The sequence below is a fragment of the Callithrix jacchus genome, chromosome 10 (genome assembly GCF_049354715.1).
Source record: "Callithrix jacchus isolate 240 chromosome 10, calJac240_pri, whole genome shotgun sequence".
In the NCBI taxonomy this organism is placed as follows: domain Eukaryota; kingdom Metazoa; phylum Chordata; class Mammalia; order Primates; family Cebidae; genus Callithrix; species Callithrix jacchus.
Window position 1 is genome coordinate 72,252,735 of NC_133511.1, and position 18,171 is coordinate 72,270,905.

The 18,171-nt window shown below is 47.6% G+C and overlaps 1 protein-coding gene across 21 annotated transcripts in view; it reads left to right on the plus strand.

The window, feature by feature from the left end:
- DNHD1 (dynein heavy chain domain 1) overlaps positions 1–18,171 on the plus strand; it is an 86,287-nt gene that overhangs the window by 66,535 nt on the left and 1,581 nt on the right. For 10 of the 21 annotated variants that reach the window (XM_078340365.1, XM_078340376.1, XM_078340378.1 and 7 more), the window contains 17 exons: positions 4,329–5,946; positions 6,126–6,334; positions 6,587–6,791; positions 6,864–6,966; positions 11,037–11,186; positions 11,445–11,627; positions 11,751–12,182; positions 12,390–12,861; positions 13,753–14,049; positions 14,264–14,440; positions 14,634–14,812; positions 14,940–15,905; positions 16,100–16,286; positions 16,498–16,620; positions 16,709–16,910; positions 17,761–17,852; positions 17,999–18,148. In XM_078340365.1, the coding sequence (XP_078196491.1) occupies positions 4,329–5,946; positions 6,126–6,334; positions 6,587–6,791; positions 6,864–6,966; positions 11,037–11,186; positions 11,445–11,627; positions 11,751–12,182; positions 12,390–12,861; positions 13,753–14,049; positions 14,264–14,440; positions 14,634–14,812; positions 14,940–15,905; positions 16,100–16,286; positions 16,498–16,620; positions 16,709–16,910; positions 17,761–17,852; positions 17,999–18,148 (5,745 nt within the window). Of the gene's footprint in view, positions 1–4,328; positions 5,947–6,125; positions 6,335–6,586; positions 6,792–6,863; positions 6,967–11,036; positions 11,187–11,444; positions 11,628–11,750; positions 12,183–12,389; positions 12,862–13,752; positions 14,050–14,263; positions 14,441–14,633; positions 14,813–14,939; positions 15,906–16,099; positions 16,287–16,497; positions 16,621–16,708; positions 16,911–17,760; positions 17,853–17,998; positions 18,149–18,171 lie in introns of those variants that run through there. The other 11 variants (XR_013523273.1, XR_013523274.1, XM_078340373.1 and 8 more) reach the window with 8 other exon arrangements.

Genomic DNA, 18,171 nt, shown 5'->3' on the forward strand with positions numbered 1-18,171 from the left:
GTTCTGGTTTCGGGTGTTTTCCTCCTATTTGCGCTGGTTTCTTCCCATCTTTGTGGATTTATCCGCCTGTCGTCTGTGTAGTTGCTGACTTTTCAATTGGGTCTCTTAATGGACACCCAGATTGTTGATGATAAAGTATTTCTGTTACTTGGTTTTCCTTCTACCAGTCTAGCCCCTTTGCTGTACGACTGCTGAGGTCCACTCCAGGCCCTGCTTGTCTGGGGTCCACCTATAGCAGCTGCGGAACAGTGAGGGATGCTACCAGTTTCTTTTTCTGCTCTCTTTGTCCCAGAATGATGCCTGCCAAATGTCAGTCTTTTGGATATAGAGGGGTCAGGGAGCTGTGGTCTCTGCCCTGCTGCCATGGGCTACTCCCTGCGGTGGAGTCTCTCTGTTGTAGCGGGTTGCCTCGGTAACAGCAGGCTGGGTCAGCAATGGGCGTTTACCTCAGTAGGGGTGTGTTGCCTTGGTAATGCCGGATGCCCCTCCCCCACGGAGCTGCGCTCTCAGGGAACCCCTCCACCGGGAGCATTTGGAATCGCCGTTTTGTTTGTCGCACTGTGCTACCCCAAACGCTGTGTCCCTGGAATCTCCTGGGCTGGCTCACTGTCCAAGTCCCGTTCAGTCTCAAGTTCAGCCCTCTCCAGTCTCAGGTTGCCGGTTCAACAGGGCACCTGGACCAGTGCGCTTTGTGCGGAGCTGCCGCACCGGCTGCCGGCTACACCGGCCAAAACCTCTGCCTGGCGTCCTGCGTCTCTTTTATACCTGGGAATTTCCCCATTCTGTGGGCAACAAAGATCCGTCTGGAAATGCGGCCCTGACTCACCCTCTCCATGCATGCACTGAGAGCTTCAATCCTGGGTTGTTCTCACAGCGCCATCTTGAGTTCTCCCTTTAAGAATAACATCTTATGACCAAATGGAGTCTATCATGGTAATGCAAAGCTGACTAAACATTCAAAAATCAATCAGTGTAGCTCACATTAACAGAATAAAGGAGAAAAGGAGTAATTTTGGTAGATAAAAATCACTTGATAAATTTCCAACACTATTCCATGATAGGAATAGAAGATAACTTTCTCAATTTGATCAGAGCATCTATTACACTTACAGCTAACTACATATTTATTGGTTAAATATTGAATGTTGTCCCCCTAAGATCAGTTAAAAGGCAAGAACACGCTCACTGATTTTATTAAATATTGTACTGGAGACCACATCTGTGCAATAAGAAAAATAAAAACTTTTAAAATTAAAAGACAAGTTAAAGCTATCTGTATTGACATATAATATGATTGTCTGCATAGAGACCCCAAAGGAATATTTTTTAAACCCTATAAAACTACTACAATAAATAAGTTAATGTATCAGGGTCACAGGATACAGAATCAATCCATTGAAATCATTTGTATTTCTATATCCTAGTAACAAACCATTGGAAATGGAAATTTTAAAGTATTACTTAAAAGTTATTTAAAAGCATAAAACACATGAATAAATTTAGTGAAAAACATTCAAGATCTGTACACTAAAAAAGACTAAGTATTGCTGAGACAGAGGTAATGTAAATAAATGGAGAAATATATGATGTTCATGGATCAGAAAAGTCAGTATCATTAAGGTCCTCATTCTCCTCCCCCAAGGGATTTATAGATTCAATGCAATGCCACACTAAATCTTCACAGATTTTTTTTTTTGGTAAGTTGACAGACTTATTCTGAAACTTATATGGTAATGCAGAAAAGCTAGAAGAGTCAAGCAACATTGAAAAAGAACAAAGTTGGGACACCTACACTAGTGATGTTAAGATTTACTATACAGCTGTTGTAATCAAGAGAGTGTGATATTGGCATAAGGATATACATATAAGACTAATAGAACAGAAAATCTGATATATAGTCATATATGGCAGGTCGATTTTTAGTAAAGGTGCCAAGATGAATGGGGGAAAGATTAGTCTTTTCAAGGAATGGTGCTGGAACATCTGGATATGTGCATGAAAAAAACAAACTCTGTATTCTAACCTCAAAATATAGATAAAAATATAAGTGGATCACAGAACTAAATGTAAAAGCTAAAACTATAAAATTTTCAGAAAAAAATTGGAGAAAAATCTGTGCGACCTTGGTTAGGCAATGATTTCTTAGGGCACAAAAACTAAATTTTATTAAAATTGAAAACCTATGCCTTTCAAAAGACACTGTTACAAAAATGAAAAAATCAGCCATAGACAGAGAAAACACGCATGATACATGCATCTGACTAAGGACTTGGACCCAAAATACATAAAAAGCTCTTACAACTCACTAAGAAAACAAACATCATCCCAATGTTTTAAATGGACAAAAACTTAAACAGACAACACTTCAGAAAAGATGTATGAGTGAGTGGGCAATAGTATACAAAAAGATGCTTGATATTACCAGGCATCAGTGAAGTGCAAATTTAAACCACCATATGATAATTAAGACTGACAGTAAAAAGTGTTTTCAAAGATGTAGAACAACTGAAACTCCTTCACTTTGATGGTGAGAATGTAAAATGGTTTATCCACTATAAAAAATATATGCCAGTTCCTTACTAAATTGAATATGACTTAACATATGAGCCAGCAATTCTAGTCTTAGGTATTCACGCAAGTAAAATGAGAACCACATATCCTCAAACTTACCATACATGAACGTTCACAGAAGCATTAGTCTGAGCAATGCTAAATCCACATCTACACCCAAATGGCTCCAGGTGGTGGCAAGAGGTAAGAATTTAGAGGCATCTCTCCCACCTGCTTTCCTTTAAAAACAGGCCATTCAGGCATTTGCCTGAAAACTTAAAATGACCCACACCTTATTCCCTTATATACACTGCCAGTCCCGCCCTCCATTCCTCCTTTCTTCCGTCATTCCCTCTCTTTCTGTTTCTTTCTCTTTCTCTCTCAGTCTGACTCTTCATTCTACCTCATGTGACATGAGGATGGAGGACTGACCTCCTGGCTCATTATGCCCTCCTTGCACGAGATTAAGTGAAAAATCTTTGAACTTGTTTCCTATTGTTGTGGTGTATTGAATTTGTCCTTCTATCTAAAGAACCAGGTCAAGTTTCCTGTGTGAGGGGCTCTCTGGTCATAGGTTAGACAACTAGGCATTAGGCTGTCCTCCAGATAAAAGAAGAATCCTGTGAAAGTCAAACTGTAAAGCCCCACACTCCGCTCCCCTTCATTTCCCTGATAGGGCAGGTTTGTTAGCTGCTCTGGCACTAGAATGCCAATTTAACTGGGGGCTCTCAGAAAAATACTACTCAGGAATAAAATGGAACAAACTATGGAAACATGCAAAAACATGGATGAATCTCAAAAACCTGCTGAGTAAAAAAAGATAGATATGATCCAGTACATACTGTATAATTATATTTAATGAGGTTTTAGAACAGGCAAAGCTAACCTATAGTGATAGAAATCAGATCAAATAACAATGCCTGTGGTGGTGGTGGCAGGGAGATTGATTGGCCTTACAGGAGCATGAGGGAACTTTCTAGGGTGATGAAAATGTTCTAAATATCATTGGGGTAGTGATGACACAGGTGTATACATTAGTCAAAACTCACTGAACTATACATTTAAAATGCATACATTTTGTTTTATGTAAATCATGTCTTAATAAAGTTTATTTTTTAATTTTATTTTAATTTATTATTTTTTTTAAGAGACAGGGTCTCACTCTGTCACTCAGGCTAGATGGTGGATCAGGGCTCACTCAAGCTGTTGTGCTCAAGTGATTCTCCAGGCTTAGCCTCCCAAATAGACAGGACTACAGCACACACCACCAGGCCCAGCTATTTTATTTTTCATTTTTTGTAGTGATAAGGTCTTGCCATGTTACCCAGGCTGGTCTTGAACTCCTGGCCTCAAGAAATCTTTCGACCTCAGCCTCCAAAAATGTTAAACTTACAGGGGGTAAGCGACCACACCCCGGCCTAAAGTTGATTTTTTTTTAAGTGTACAAGTGATTTAACTCTATATCTTCGACTGAAATTATTGTGCTTTCCCCTAATTGTGATCAGATCTGGTTTCTATCCTTCTCAGCTTCCAAATCTTGCTAGTCATTAATGACTAATAAGTCACAGAGGTAGGATCTAGGAAGAAGAGAGAAGAAATTCCTCAATTTTAGGGAGAATGTAGGGGAGGGAGAATAACTTACTCAAATGTGACCAAGTCCTAACATGTCAGATTCACAAAATTCCTTTAGAACTGTGTATGGCAGGAATAGAAGGAACACGTTGATACTCTCATGTGGACTTTTACATGTCCTCATTATTATTCATCATGTCCCATAGACCCAGAGAAGAGCTGCCAGCCTGTGTTGGAGACTCTGCGCCAGGCCATGGATGGCACTGTCTATGCCCACAGCACCTTGGAACTGCAAACGCTGCAGCCTACAATCAACTACCTTGCCACTGTCACAGTGCCAGGCTACTGTGAGCGCCCACTGTGTCCACGCCTCTTTAGACTCTTCACAGTCCTGGCCCTGGAGAGCATGACCCAGGCCACCCTGCTGAGCAGGCATGTTCCTATCATTCAGGCTTGGCTTGAGCGTTTCCCTTCTGTGGAGCGGGAGACTGCTCTGGCACAAGCCCTGGTTAGGGCCTCAGTAGAAGCCTGGGAGGCTGTGTGCAATTGCTTCATGCCATCGCCCCTCCACCCACACTACCACTTCTCCCTACACTCTGTGAGCCACCTACTGAGCAGCCTGCAGCTGCTGCCCAACAGAACAGGCTCCCGAGGCTTTGTGGACTATCCCAACCTCCAGGAGCACTTGCGCCGGGTGACAGGCCTACGTGGTACTCGTCTGACTGCTATGATGGCCACACGCAACATGGTACGTCTTTGGTTGCATGAGGCTCAGAGAACATTTTGTGACCGGCTGGACAGCCCTAGGGAACGCTCCTACTGTGCCCAGCTGCTTCTAGGAGTAGCTCAGAGTGTCTTCTGCTGCAGGCCAGGGCCCCAGAATCTGGGCAAGGGCCATGAGGAGGGTGAAGAGGATGAGGAGGAGAAGGAGAAAGTGCCTGAAGTGGAATCTGAAGGGGAGTTGGCTCAGTGGGAGGACTTCAGCAACAGCAACAGTGAAACAGAGGAGGAAGAGGACACTTATGGCCTTCAGGTCCCCAGAGGCTCAAACTTCAGTGATCCAAGTCTATCATCATCCACAGGGCCAGTAAGCAGGGGGATGATGGAAAGCATAAGTCACAAGATAAGGCAAGAGAAAGGCACAAGGGCATCCAACTATAAGGTCCAGGTAAAGAGATCATTCAAAACTTGGTGGCAGAAGGCACCCAAGATGGACCTGGTCTCACCCCTGTTGTTACCAGTGCTACTACTACATCCCCAGGAAAAACCCTCAGACCTGGTCTTCAGTCAGGAGCTGATACTTGGGTCTAACTCTGAGAACCCCAACTTGTACCTGGAACGACAGTGGGAGAAGCTAGAGGAGCAGCTGGCCACCTCAGCTGCTCAACTGAAGCTGAGCCCCCACCTTGCCCGGTGTCATTCCATGGCCCAGCATGTGGCCCGCCTTGTCCGAGTGCTGGCCAGGCCCCGGCAGCATGGCCTGATGCTCTCACGGGCTCTGGGTACTGGGTGCCATACTGCCATCACTCTGGCTTCTAGCATTTGTCAGGCCCATTTCTTCCATCTACCATCTGGGTCAGAGGAAGCCATTCTCCAATGTCTACGAGATGCCAGCTGGCATGCTGGCATGTTAAGCCAGACAGTGGCCCTGTTGGTACCCAGTGGTGTGGATCTCACTACACTTCATCGCCTCCTGGCCCTGGCAACCTCAGGCAGTTTCCCTGACCAGTACACAGAAGCAGATTTGGACCACATTGAAGACCACCTCCCCAGGGAGAACCTTGGTGTCAAACATAACATCGAGAAGGAAATGGTGTTGCAGAGGTGAGGCCCATAGCTGACTCTGCTCTGCTCCTCTTCTGTCTTGGCCAAAAGGCCAAAAGGAATTCTGTGGGCTGCCACAAGGGCTGAGAAGATTGGGGCTAAGTGGTCAGGTTGGGACTGGGGCCTGGAGGGGCAAGCAAAGGTAAAGGGGAGGACATTAACTGACCCCTGGCCCACAGGTTCTACCAGCAAGTGTGCAGCCACCTTCACCTCTTCTTCCTGATTGGCGATAAACAAGCCCACCAGCAGCTGCCCACCACCCTTTTCCTGAGGCTCCTTCAGCTGGCCACTGCCAGCATTGACCGCTATGAACCCTGGGACCAAGCCGCCCTGGTCCAGGTGGCCCAGCATCACCTGGAGGGTGCTCAGAGTCTACCCCTTGATGACGGTGAGCCCTTTTTACTTGTCCTTACCACACATCTCTACCAGGCTCTAATGAGGATTATTACCTAGGTCAGGCTCGCTCTCGCTCTCTCTCTCTCTCTCTCTCTCTCTCTCTCTCTCTCTCTCTCTCTCTCTCTCTTGCCTACAGAGCCCCCTTCACATTTTCTACCCTTCTTCCTGAGCTAGGAGAGGATCCATTTCCTTTCCCATTTTCCTACAAGCTCACAAAGTGAAGCTAAAGCCATGCCCATTGCAGGCTCCTGGAAGTACCCAGACCTCCAGCCCTCAATTCCCAGTGTGGCCAAAGCCATGGCTCTTATTCACCTTTCGGCCACCCTCTACCATGAGCACCTGTGCCCTGCATTGCCACTTGTCACCCCCAAGACCTTCTTAGACTTCCTGGACACTTTCCTGATGCTGCAGCAACAGATGATCCTGAAGATTAAGAACAAGGCCCAGCGGTGAGTGGCCCTGTACCCTGCAATGTACCGCCTGCTCCTTTGGGTTTCCTCACCAGCACATTTTGTCTCCAGGGTCCAGAATGCCCTGGGGAATCTGAGAATGCTGATTATGGAGCACAGTACCCATGCCGACCTGATCTTCGACTTGGAACAGCAGCTGAAAGCCTCCTTCAAGGTAAGGAGAAGATTTTAAGGCTTCTATGGTGGTGTCAAAGCAGGAGCCCAACAGGGGACTTGAAAGGAAGCAACCAGCATGAACCTTAGTGCTTGTCCCCCTAAGGTTCCCCTTTCCCTAGGAAATCTCTCTAATCTCTGCTGCCTCCTCCTTTACAGCTCAGGCTAGAAAGTTTCCCATGACACAGCTAAGACCAGATTGATTCTTCATAATATGTGAAACCCAAGCATCTGCTTCTGGTTGCCCCTAGTGCCTTGACCATGTGAAGTTCAGTATGCTACCAAGATCTCTGTAAATTCCCATGGGGGTTGGTGTAGGGATTACGTCTCAGTCACCACTCACTCACCTCTTATAGTTATCCTCTTTTTCCATAACACTTTGTCCCTGTACCTTTTCTTCCACAAAAGCACCAAACAAACAAAACCATTGTAGACAGTGAGGACATGTGGATGGGTGCTGGCAGCAAGGAGAAATTTATATTATAGCATAGAACCAGAAGTAGATTTATAATGGTATACTAGACAGAAGTGTCCTGAATTTTCTTAGTCACCCTCTTCTTCCAGGCATTTTCCAGTGGCGAAACTTTTCCTTTCCTCTCTCATCTCCCTACCACCTGCTCTGCAATGTTTTTGAGCCATCCCACTTTTCCTTTAGTGCTCCCTTCCAGTTGAAACATCAAAACCTTTTGCTGTCCTATACAGAACAATCTTATTCTTTGAATAAACAAACTTCTTATATGTGGCTAAAATTGGTGATGATAGGGCTTATCACACCTTCTAAACTTCTTAACTCCTAGTTAAGGGTGTTTTCCCAAATTAAAGAGCAGTTTTGTTTTTGATAAGAGGAATTCTGAAATAGCACCTTTATTTCTACTACACAAGATTTTGATAAATGTTCGGGTATAACTTCAGAGCAGTGAACTGGTGCTCACCTCCCACTAAGATCATCTTTCTACTAGGGTTTCAGGCCTTAATCTCCTTTCTCTAGAAAGTTTTCCTTGATATTTTGGAGTGCTCTGAACTTACTCTGTTATAACACAGTTTTGTCATTGCCTGGAAGAGTCTATATCTTCTGCTAAACTACAAGCACCATGAAGGCAAGGACAGTGCCCTATTTCCTCTTATTAGAAAGCAATAAGATGAATGCCTTTAGGACTATCACCCAGTGCTGCACAACTGCAGAGCCATGGCATATGTTGTGTCTACTACTGTGGTTTTCATTGTGTCCCATGTAAGTGGTGTCCCCTGGAGTTTTAAAGGTGCCAGTGCCCTCCTACTATTCACCACCTAGGATGAACAGCTTAAATCAGTCCTCAAGACTCAGTTAAGTTGCTCTTCTGATGAGTGCCTTTAGGACTATCACCCAGTGCCGCATAACTGCAGAGATATGGCAAATGTTGTGTCTACTACTGTGGTTTTCATTGTGTCCACGTAAGTGGTGTCCCCTGGAGTTTTAAAGGTGCCGGTGCCCTCCTACTATTCACCACCTAGGATGAACAGCTTAAATCAGTCCTCAAGACTCAGTTAAGTTGCAAAAGAAAGAAAAGAAAGTCAGAGGGCAACAGAAATCCCCTTTCCCAATTTTTTGCCCTACCTTTTCCCAAGATGATTAATACCAGGATTGTTGATCTGGTTTAGGGCTGCTAGTATTCCTTGATCTGTGAGTCAGTTATATCAGAGCAGAACACAGTAAGCCAAAGATCTGGATAAGAGATGTTCATTGTCTCAGGGTCATTCAGAGTCAGATCCCTTGGTCATTCATTCAATAGCCATAGTAGTGTGTACTTCTTCCAGTGTTTCCCACCCTAGGAAATGGCATTACCATCCACTGAGCCAAATCCTAGGACTCATTCTGGGCCCCTCCATCTCTTTTCTCTCTTATATTCAACAGGTTGATTTATTCATTATTGCACTCAACAAAAATTTATTTTTTGTTCAGGCATTTCTTAATATTTGTGTCTATGTCAGTATATGCCTACATTTACATCTAGATGGATGGATGGAGAGAGAGAGAGGAGAGAGAGAGAGAGAGAGAGAGAGAAAGAAATAATAGTATCCTTGCCACAACTTTCTGAGGTAGCTATTTTCTCATTTTACAGATGAGAAAATAAAGATCCAGAATGGTTGGGGTGACTTCCCTAACTTTATAAGGTTGTGATGAGGATTAAACAAGATCTTACATGTAAAGTATTTAAATGTGCTGGCACATAGTAAGAGCACAATAAATGTTAGTTACTATTAATATTAGGTTAGGTTAGGCACAGTGGCTCACACCTGTAATTTCAACACTTTGGGAGGCCAAGGTCAGTGGATCATTTGAGCCCAGGAGCTTAAGACCAGCCTGGGCAACATGGCAAAACCCCATATCTACAAAAAATATAAAAAATTATTCAGGCATGGTAGCACCTGTCTGTAGTTCCAGCTCCTCAGGAGTCTGAGGTGGGAGGGTTACCTGAGCCCAGGAGGTTGAAGCTGCAATGATTGCACCACTGCACTCCAGCTTGGGTGACATAGTGAGACCTTGCCTAAGAAAAAATATTAGATTGCTTTCTAATAAGAGGAAATAGGGCACGGTCCTTGCCTTCATGGTGCTTATAGTTTAGCAGAAGATATAGACTCATCCAGGCAATTACAAAACTGTGTTATAACAGAGTAAGTTCAGAGCACTCCAAAATATCAAGAAAAACTTTCTAGAGAAAGCAGAGTGCCCTGCTATGCAGCACAGAGCATGTATATAACATGGTAGGAGCTCAAAAACACTCCCTAACTATGTAAACACATGAATCAAGTACATGAAAGTTGTTGCCTGAAAGTTGGGTCAGATTTGATCAGTGTTTGAAACGGGCTGGGTGACAGAATGTCCCAGGTTGATGTAACAGCATGTGAAAGGCCTAGAGGCAAAAGAGTATGTGCCACATTGGAGGAACTGTAAGTCAATAATGGCTGGTAAGTAGCGTGCTGGGAGAGATAAAAGAGATGAGATTGGAATAATGAGTAGGGACCTGGGCATGGAGGTATTGTCAATCAAATGTAGAAATGACAAGTGTTATGACACAGTGATGAGATTCAGTTTTTAGCAAACCAGCCAGGCCACAGTGGGGGAATAAAAGGAGGGGAGTAAGAGTGTAAACTGAGAGACCAGTTAGGAGACCAGCGCAGAAGGTCAGAAGTGAGAGAGCCTGAGCATGAGTGATGGATGTTGGGAAGAGGAGTGGACACGAGAGGCATTTAGGAAGTAGATTTGAAAGGCCTCAAAGATGGGCTAGATTTGGGGGAGTGCAGGAGATGGAGCCAAGGGTAACAACTCAGTTTATTCCTTGGGAAACTTGAGTGTATTTTGCCACCATTTTCTGAGAAAAAGAATACGCAGGAGAGGAATCAGATTGCAGGAGAGCTGAGGAGGCATAATCAATACATTCATTTGGGGACACGTGGAGTCTGAGGGGCCTGTGAGACACTCAGGAGAAGATTTCCACTAAGCAGATGAATACACGGTATGGGGTTGGGAGGGAACCTAGCTACAGAGAGAGATTCGGCAGTTGGAACATAAACAGGAATCAAAGCCATGAGATTGGGGAGGGCATTTAGAAGTGTAGAATGAGAAGAGAAGGGAGGCCCTGAAAAAACTGATGAGAAATATTAAGGGCCAACAGAGGAAGAGAATGAGAAAGAGCAGCCAGAGAAGTTAGAGAAAGCCCAAGGAGAACACAGTATCATGAAAGCCAAGAGAGGAGGATGCCTCAAGAGGGAGGGAACTGTCTTCTGTGACAACTGCTGCTAATGGGTCAACTAAAATGTAGAGTAGTGGAATATAACTGTCACACACATTGGCTTCGGGTGAAGCAGCTACAGAAAAAGAGACTACACACTTGGGGCTGCATTACTAGATGTGTAACTCATGGACTAATAAGTGACAGACCCACAGCTCAGACTCTATCTGTGACCTACTTGGACATGGTCAGTCTTTCAAGTGAGGAGTATGCTGGAGTCTTAGGATCGTAGGGCCTTCCCCTGGGGTGTTCCTGCATGGCCCAGGATCTGGAGCTGCAGGGCCTGGATCTCTGTTCACAGAGCCTCAGCATGTTCCAGCAGCAGCTAGAGCAAAGCAAGCTCCTATACAAGCAGCAGCTGGAAGAGTGTCGGCATCAAGAGAAGCTCATTAAGAACCTGGCCAAGCAGCGGGATGCCCTGCAGGCTCAGCAAGTGGCTTTCCTGGAGCAGGTGGGCTCTTCCTGCCATCTGCCCTGCATTGCTTCTCTCCTGGAAGAGCCCATCTCCTCTAAGGATGCCAAGAGGAGAGGATGGGGTGACTCATCCTGGAGTCTCCTGTGGGGGGAGGAGGGTGCAAAGGTAATAGGATGGCTTGGGGAGTAGCCTCTCATGGGGACTTCAAGAGGAGATGATCCCTCCTAAAAACATCTTGAAGGAAGAACAGAACATCGCAAGAACTCACTTCAGAGGGCATCTCTCCTCATTTAGATGAGCAAGGCATTTCTGGAGCCTCTGAGCCAGCTGCAGGTGGCTGACTTTGAGGAGATACGGAGCTATCGAGCACCGCCAGAATCTGTGGTCCAGGTGACCAATGCACTGTGTGACTTGTTCCACCGTGAAACAGGCTGGGCCAGTGCCAAGCAGCTTTTATGCACTGAGGATTTTTATCAGGTAGAAAAGGTGGAACACAATGAAGGAGGGTAGGGGAGGGATAAAAGGACGACTTGGCAAGGCTAAAGTGTTGGGTGCAGAGCATCCACGTCTTCCCCATCCCCTTAACACACATCCTTCCAGGAGCTGGTGTTCTTCCCCAAGGAGAAGATGACAGACTCAGAGCTGATAAAGTTGCACCTAACTCTGAAGGCTCCAGGTATGAGCGATGCAGCCTTGCGGGCAGTGAGCCTACCTGCAGCCAGCCTGGCAGCCTGGCTCTGGGCTGTTCTGCACTATGGGCTGGCACGTTGCCGGGGACTTCCCACGGGCCTGCTGCTGCAGCAAGTGGAGGCAACACTCACTCGGGAGCAGGCCCGACTGGGCTACTACCAGTTTCAGGCCCAAGAGACCCTGGAGCATAATTTGACCCTGGCTAAGATGGTGGAGGATGCCCAAGATTCCCACAACTGTGTGGCAAAGACCCTCAGTCAAGCACAGTATGGCCAGCATCACAAATGGCCCATGAAGGCTGCGCTGCACACGCCCATACATACCTGGACTACACAGCTCCAGGTAACCTTCCCCCTCCCAGATGTCTCCCCCAAAGTTCTTTTTATGCCGCTCCCCTGCTCCTCCCTGTGGCTCACCGCCTCCCTCTCTCCCTCTCTGCACTCCTTGCCATGCTTTCCTCCACACCCCACCTTGCTCTCCCTCTGCCATACCTCCGCCTGCACCCTCCTCACTGGTCTACACAGTCTCTGGTCTTCCCTTCCACTTCAGAAGTTGAAGGGACACTGCATGACCGTGTTTGGAGATGCCCTCCTATGTTCAGCTGCCATCATCTACCTGGGTCCCTTCCCACCATTGCGGCGCCAGGAGCTACTGGATAAGTGGTTGGCTCTGTGTGGGGGCTTTCAGGAGCCCCTGGGCCCAGATGATGTGGCACAGGCACTAAAGCAGAAGCAAAAATCTGTCAGCATGCCACCAAAGAACCCCCTGCTGGCTACACGCTCTCCCTTCAGTATTCTGTCCTTGCTAAGCTCTGAATCTGAACAGCACCAGTGGGACCAAAACCTGAAGCCGGAGGCAAAGTCAGCCCGCCTGGCAGGCTTGCTTCTGCGAAGCCCTACCCACTACCGTTCTTGCCGTTGGCCTCTGCTGCTTGACCCCAGCAACCAGGCCCTCATGTGGTTGGACCCGCTGCCTGAGGAAGAGAATAGATGCTTTGCACCAGCCCCCGCTGAGGGTAGAGGTAAGCAGGCATAATATATGCAATGCTGCTGGAGTATCTGAACTGCCCAACACTCAGCCTCATGTGGTCTTTTCCTTCATAATGAAGACACTGAATTTTTGTGATTAGGATGTCCCAGATTTCACCAGACTATACTATATGATAAATTTGGTCACATTTATAATTTTTTCTCTTTATTACAGTGATTCTCAATCTACATGATTGATTGGTCCATGATCTTCCACTTCCCTGGTCTGCTCAGCACTACCCAAATTTATCCAATGTTCAGAAATCCTGGGGAATTTTTCTGTTGGCTCTGTTTGGATCAGGGACCCATCTGGGTGGAGTATTGGAAGGAACATTTTCTAGGAGAAGGAATAGAGTGTTTATCTCCCAGAAGAAGAGGTTGGGAATTGAGTTTGTGAGAAAAATGTGATCTTATTTGGAAAGGGGTCTTTTCAGATGTAATTAAGTTAAAGACTTTGAATGAGATCATCCTGATCCTCATCTGGGTGAAATCTAAATCCCACAAATGTCCTTATAAGAGTCAAAAGAAAAGGCATAGAAAATACAGAAGAGACAGCTATGTGAAGATGGAGGATGACCAGGATCCTTCCCTGGAATTTTAGAACAATAATTGTGATAACCAACATTTATTGAGTGCTTACTATGTGCACATCTAAGTGTTTTCTGTGTGCCATTTCATTTAATCTTCACAGTAACTCGATGAGGTCATCACTAATATCAACCCCATTTTGCAGATGAGAAAAGTGAGTCAGAGAGAGCTTAACACAACTTTCCTAAGATGTCTTCCTGTAGACCTTTCCTCATGAAATGGAGCCATTGAGTGAATTCCTCCCCTAAGGAGTCTGATTTCTCCCCTAAGAGCTCCTCTGAATCTTTCTGCCCCAGGGAAAGGACTCCTGAGAAATCAAAACAGAGAGAGTAAAACGGACATGAAAAAGAAAGCTGATGATAGTGAAGAGAGTAATGAGGCTAAGGACCAGACAAAAGAGCAGAAGGCAGAGGAAAGAAAAAATGAGCAGGAGAAAGAGCCAGAGGAAAAAGAAGAGAAAGAGGAGGAGAAGACAGAGAGCCAGGGGTCAAAGCCAGCCTCTGCGACTCAGCTTCCATCTCTTCCCTACCTTAGTGTCCTTTCAGGTGCCGACCCAGAGCTGGGTTCTCAGCTCCAGGAGGCAGCTGCTCATGGTGAGAACTGGCCCCCACCTGCCCTAGCCCCCTTTTGACTCCCCCCATTCTGTGACTCCACAAACCTCCCACACCTCAGTCTAACCTCAGTTCCCATCCTTCATCCCAGGCACTTGAAATATCTTGAGGGAACCCTATCAGCCACAGGGAAACTGGACAGAGCCAGACCTCATGTATGGGGAATGGGGATCGTGGGTGCTGGCATTGTGGGTAGGGTGCTTTTGCCTCCCTCTCACAGGCCTGCCTGTGCTACTGACCAATGTGGAGCTGGGTCTAGGGTGCCAAGAACTTCAATGGCTGCTGCAGCGGGAACAGCTGAGTCCACCCCAGGTGCAGCCTGGCTTCTGTCTGTATCTCAGTACCACCCTCTCCCTCTGTGCCTTGGAAAAAGGTGAGGCCCAGAGGGCAAATTGCCTGCACAGTTGTGTGGACACACTACGCCCTCAGCACCAGCCCTAAGAGGGCTTCACTTAACCTGGCCCAGAGCAGGCTCAGGTCTGTAACAGGGAGCCATACTCCCTGACTACTCTACCCCCTTTTTCTGCCAAGGGGAAGAGGTTAAGCATCTCCCATGTGATTCCAAGTGCTAGGTTGTGAACTGCTGAAGGGGCTGAATGTGCTGGATCTGGGCCTGAACATGGAAATACTGGAAGAACAGATGCTGCATGAAATTTTGTGCAGAGAGTGTCCTGAGCTTGAGACCCACTGGCAAGACCTAAAGATCAGAGCCCTAGATGCCTGCAAGGCTGTGGAGACTGCTGAGGTGCTTGGGGGCTCAGTCTGTGGGTTGAGATGAGCATTGGATGGGACTGGGTAAGGGGATGGAGATGAATGTAGATGTTTGGGGACTGGGAAAGGGCCAGATCCATCCAACAAATGAGTGTATGCAGGAGCAGCTGCTCCTGATGCTGCTGTTCCAGAATCCAAAGCTCCAGAAGCCAGCCAAGTTTCTGCGGAACATGGTGAGGGCCCAGGCAAAGCTATGCCAGCTGCGTGCCCATTATGAAGAGATAGAAGGGCAGAAACTACAGGAGATGGTACTGTGGGCACCCTATCGGCCTGTGGTTTGGCATGGAATGGCCATGGTAAAAGCCCTAAGCCAACTGCAGAACCTGCTGCCACTTTTCCGTATGAGCCTAGAGAACTGGCTGGCAGCCGCCAAACAGGCTCTGGACAGCATGAAGCCACGTGAGATTAATCATGGGGAGGACCTGGCCAGCCATCTGCTGCAACTGAGAGCACACCTGACCCGCCATCTCCTGGACAGCACCGTGACTGCACTGGGCTGTACCCAAGTACCCTTGGTGGGTGCATTGGGTGCTTTGGCTCTGCTGCAAGTGACAGGGAAAGCATCAGAGCTGGAAAGACTGGCACTCTGGCCTGGACTGGCAGCCTCTCCCAGCACAGTCCACAGCAAGCCAGTCCCAGGTGTGGCTCGACCAGCCTGGCTTGGGCCAAGAGCGTGGCGTGAATGTGAGATGTTAGAGCTGCTGCCCCCATTCTCTGGGCTGTGTGCATCCCTGGCGGGCCACTCCAATGCTTGGCAGTCATACCTATCACTGTCATCCACAGTGCTGGGTCCTGCACCTGGGCCTGGGCCTGAGCCACTCAGCCTCCTCCAGAAGCTGATCCTGTGGCGTGTTCTGCGACCTGAGTGCCTGGCAGATGCCCTGGCCGACTTCACCACCAGCCTCCTGGGTCAGCCCCTGAATGCAAACATGGGTGCTCCCACCATGCCCTTTAAACATAGTCAGGCTACTCAGCCCATCCTGATCTTGTTGCCACCGCCTGGCCACCCCACGGCCACTCTGCATCCCCTGACTGCCATCCAGAAACTGGCTGCCAAGCATCAGCAGGTTTGAACCTAGTCTCTTGGCCACAGAGGGACCAGGCTTCTATGGGCTGGGGCGTGGGGACCCCCTCCAAGCATTTTCATGGATCTTTCTGTACTACTCAGGGCTTTTTGGGATAATGGTAGCATTCATTTGGGTCCCTCAGGTCACCCTAGGGTCACTTTGAGTCACACTGCCCTCTCTTTTTTGGTCCCCAGGGGCAGAAGCATCTGCAGGTGATAGCCCTGGGCTCTGAAACCTGGGACCCGGTCTCGGTTGTGGTCAGCACTGTATACCAGGCTATGTGTGAGGGGAACTGGCTGGTGCTGGACAACTGTCATCTGATGCCCCATTGGCCAAAAGAGCTGCTTCAGCTCTTGCTGGAACTGTTAGGCAGAGCCAGGGGTGAGTGTATTGCCTAGATTGGCTTCCAGGATCCTATCCTACATTTAGGCCTTTGCTTGAAATCTCAGGCCTCTTGGCCAGTGACTTAGCACCAAACTTGCTCATTTGGTCTTGTATATGACTCCTGACACCCCTAGCCTCAACTCTGATCCCTAGATTTCTCTCTGACCCTTTACCCAAGGACTGATCTCAGCCCCTTGTCTGACTCTAGTGATCGCAGACCTGAAATCCGAACAGCTTTTAGGCCAACCTGAAAGCAGGAATGTAGCCACTGTTCACAGAGATTTTCGTCTTTGGCTTATTGTGCCTGCAGAGGCTAGTGCTTCTTTGCCAGGTGAGGAGCTTAACCCCCTACAGGCTCTCAAGTTGGAGGTAGGGGGGCAACTGTGCTGTGCTGACTGAGCACTCTCCTTCCTCTCCAGCTGTGCTGACTCAGCACTCCATGCCTGTTTTCTGGAACCAGTCCCTGGAGCTGGGCCATGTTTTGATTGACAGTGTGGAGCTAGCCCAGCAAGGACTCTACATGCAACCCCTGACACAGGCACTACCTCTGCTCCTCCTCCATGGCCTCCTGCTACACCGACAGCTCTATGGAGTGAGGCTGCAGGCACACAGGGGGCGCTGGTGAGGGACCCCACCGGTCCTGCTCAGTCAGTTACTCAGCAAACATTGAGTTTCTTCCATATGCTGGGATGAGTAAAACTAATTTATCTTTGGAAGCTCCAAAGAGTGAGGGCAAGGGGAAGTCAAGGAAGGCTTCTCCAAAGACTTTGAGAGTTCACTTTGAATTGAGTCTTAAAAGCAGAGGCAAATCAGGTAGAGATGGACTTTTCTGAGCAGAGGGACCTAAACTCAGCAGAAGGGAGGAAACTTGAGTGTGGCTGACATGGACATGCTGGGGGGTTGAGGAGGGAGAAGTAAGTCTCATCATAAAGGGACTTTAAGACTAGGGCAAGGTGCCTGATTTTATCCTGAACATAGTGGGAAGCCACTGAAGGGTTTTAAGTAGAAGGAGAAACAATATCCTTTTTGTGTGTTGGAAAGATCACGCTGGTTGCAATGTGGAGAATGGACCAGAGGAGGCAGGACTAGGGGCAAGTAGAGCAGCTTTAGGAGACTCTGCAAGTCTCCAGGGAAGAGACTATGGTATGGGTGGTAGGGTGGTAGCTATGGAAGGGATATAGCATAAATACGGGGTGAGGAGGAAGGAGGAGTCAAGGATGACTCCCAGATATCTTTTAGATAATTGGGTGGCTGGTGGTATCTCTCACTGAAATAGGAGGTGGAACAGGTTTTACAGGGGGAAATGGTGATTTCAGTTGAAAGCAAGTTGTATTTGAGGTGCCAAATGGCAATGCCCAGTGAACCTTCATGGGCCTGAAGCTTAGGAGAGAGGGTTGAACTGAAAAAAAGACTTGACAATCCTCAGCATATAGATGATAGTGAAACCTTGCTCTCTGCTCCCCTTCTCTAGGAGTCAAGTGACCCTAACCCGGGTTCTTCAGACCCAAGATCAGCTGTGGGCAAGTCTCAGCAATCCCAGTGCTGCCATGCAGGAGCTGACTGGTGAGGCCCTTCCTGTCTCCTTTACAATCATCAGTCCCCATGAGAGCCCGGAAAAGGGTGGGGATGGGATATAATTCACAGCTCTGGTTTTTGGAGTGGTGGAAACTAAATGTACTGGAACTGAGAAGCTCCAACCTCATCTTCAGCTTCAGTTTTCTACGGGGGTCCTCTGGGGGACACTGAGGACAGGGAGGCCCTGATTAGCCTCATACAAGCCTGCCTGAGCCCCAGTGACAGGAGCCGGGTCCAGCCACACACACCCCAGTCTTTGCTGGCCATGCTCATGCCCCTCCCAGGTAAGCCTCATTCAGGTACCTGT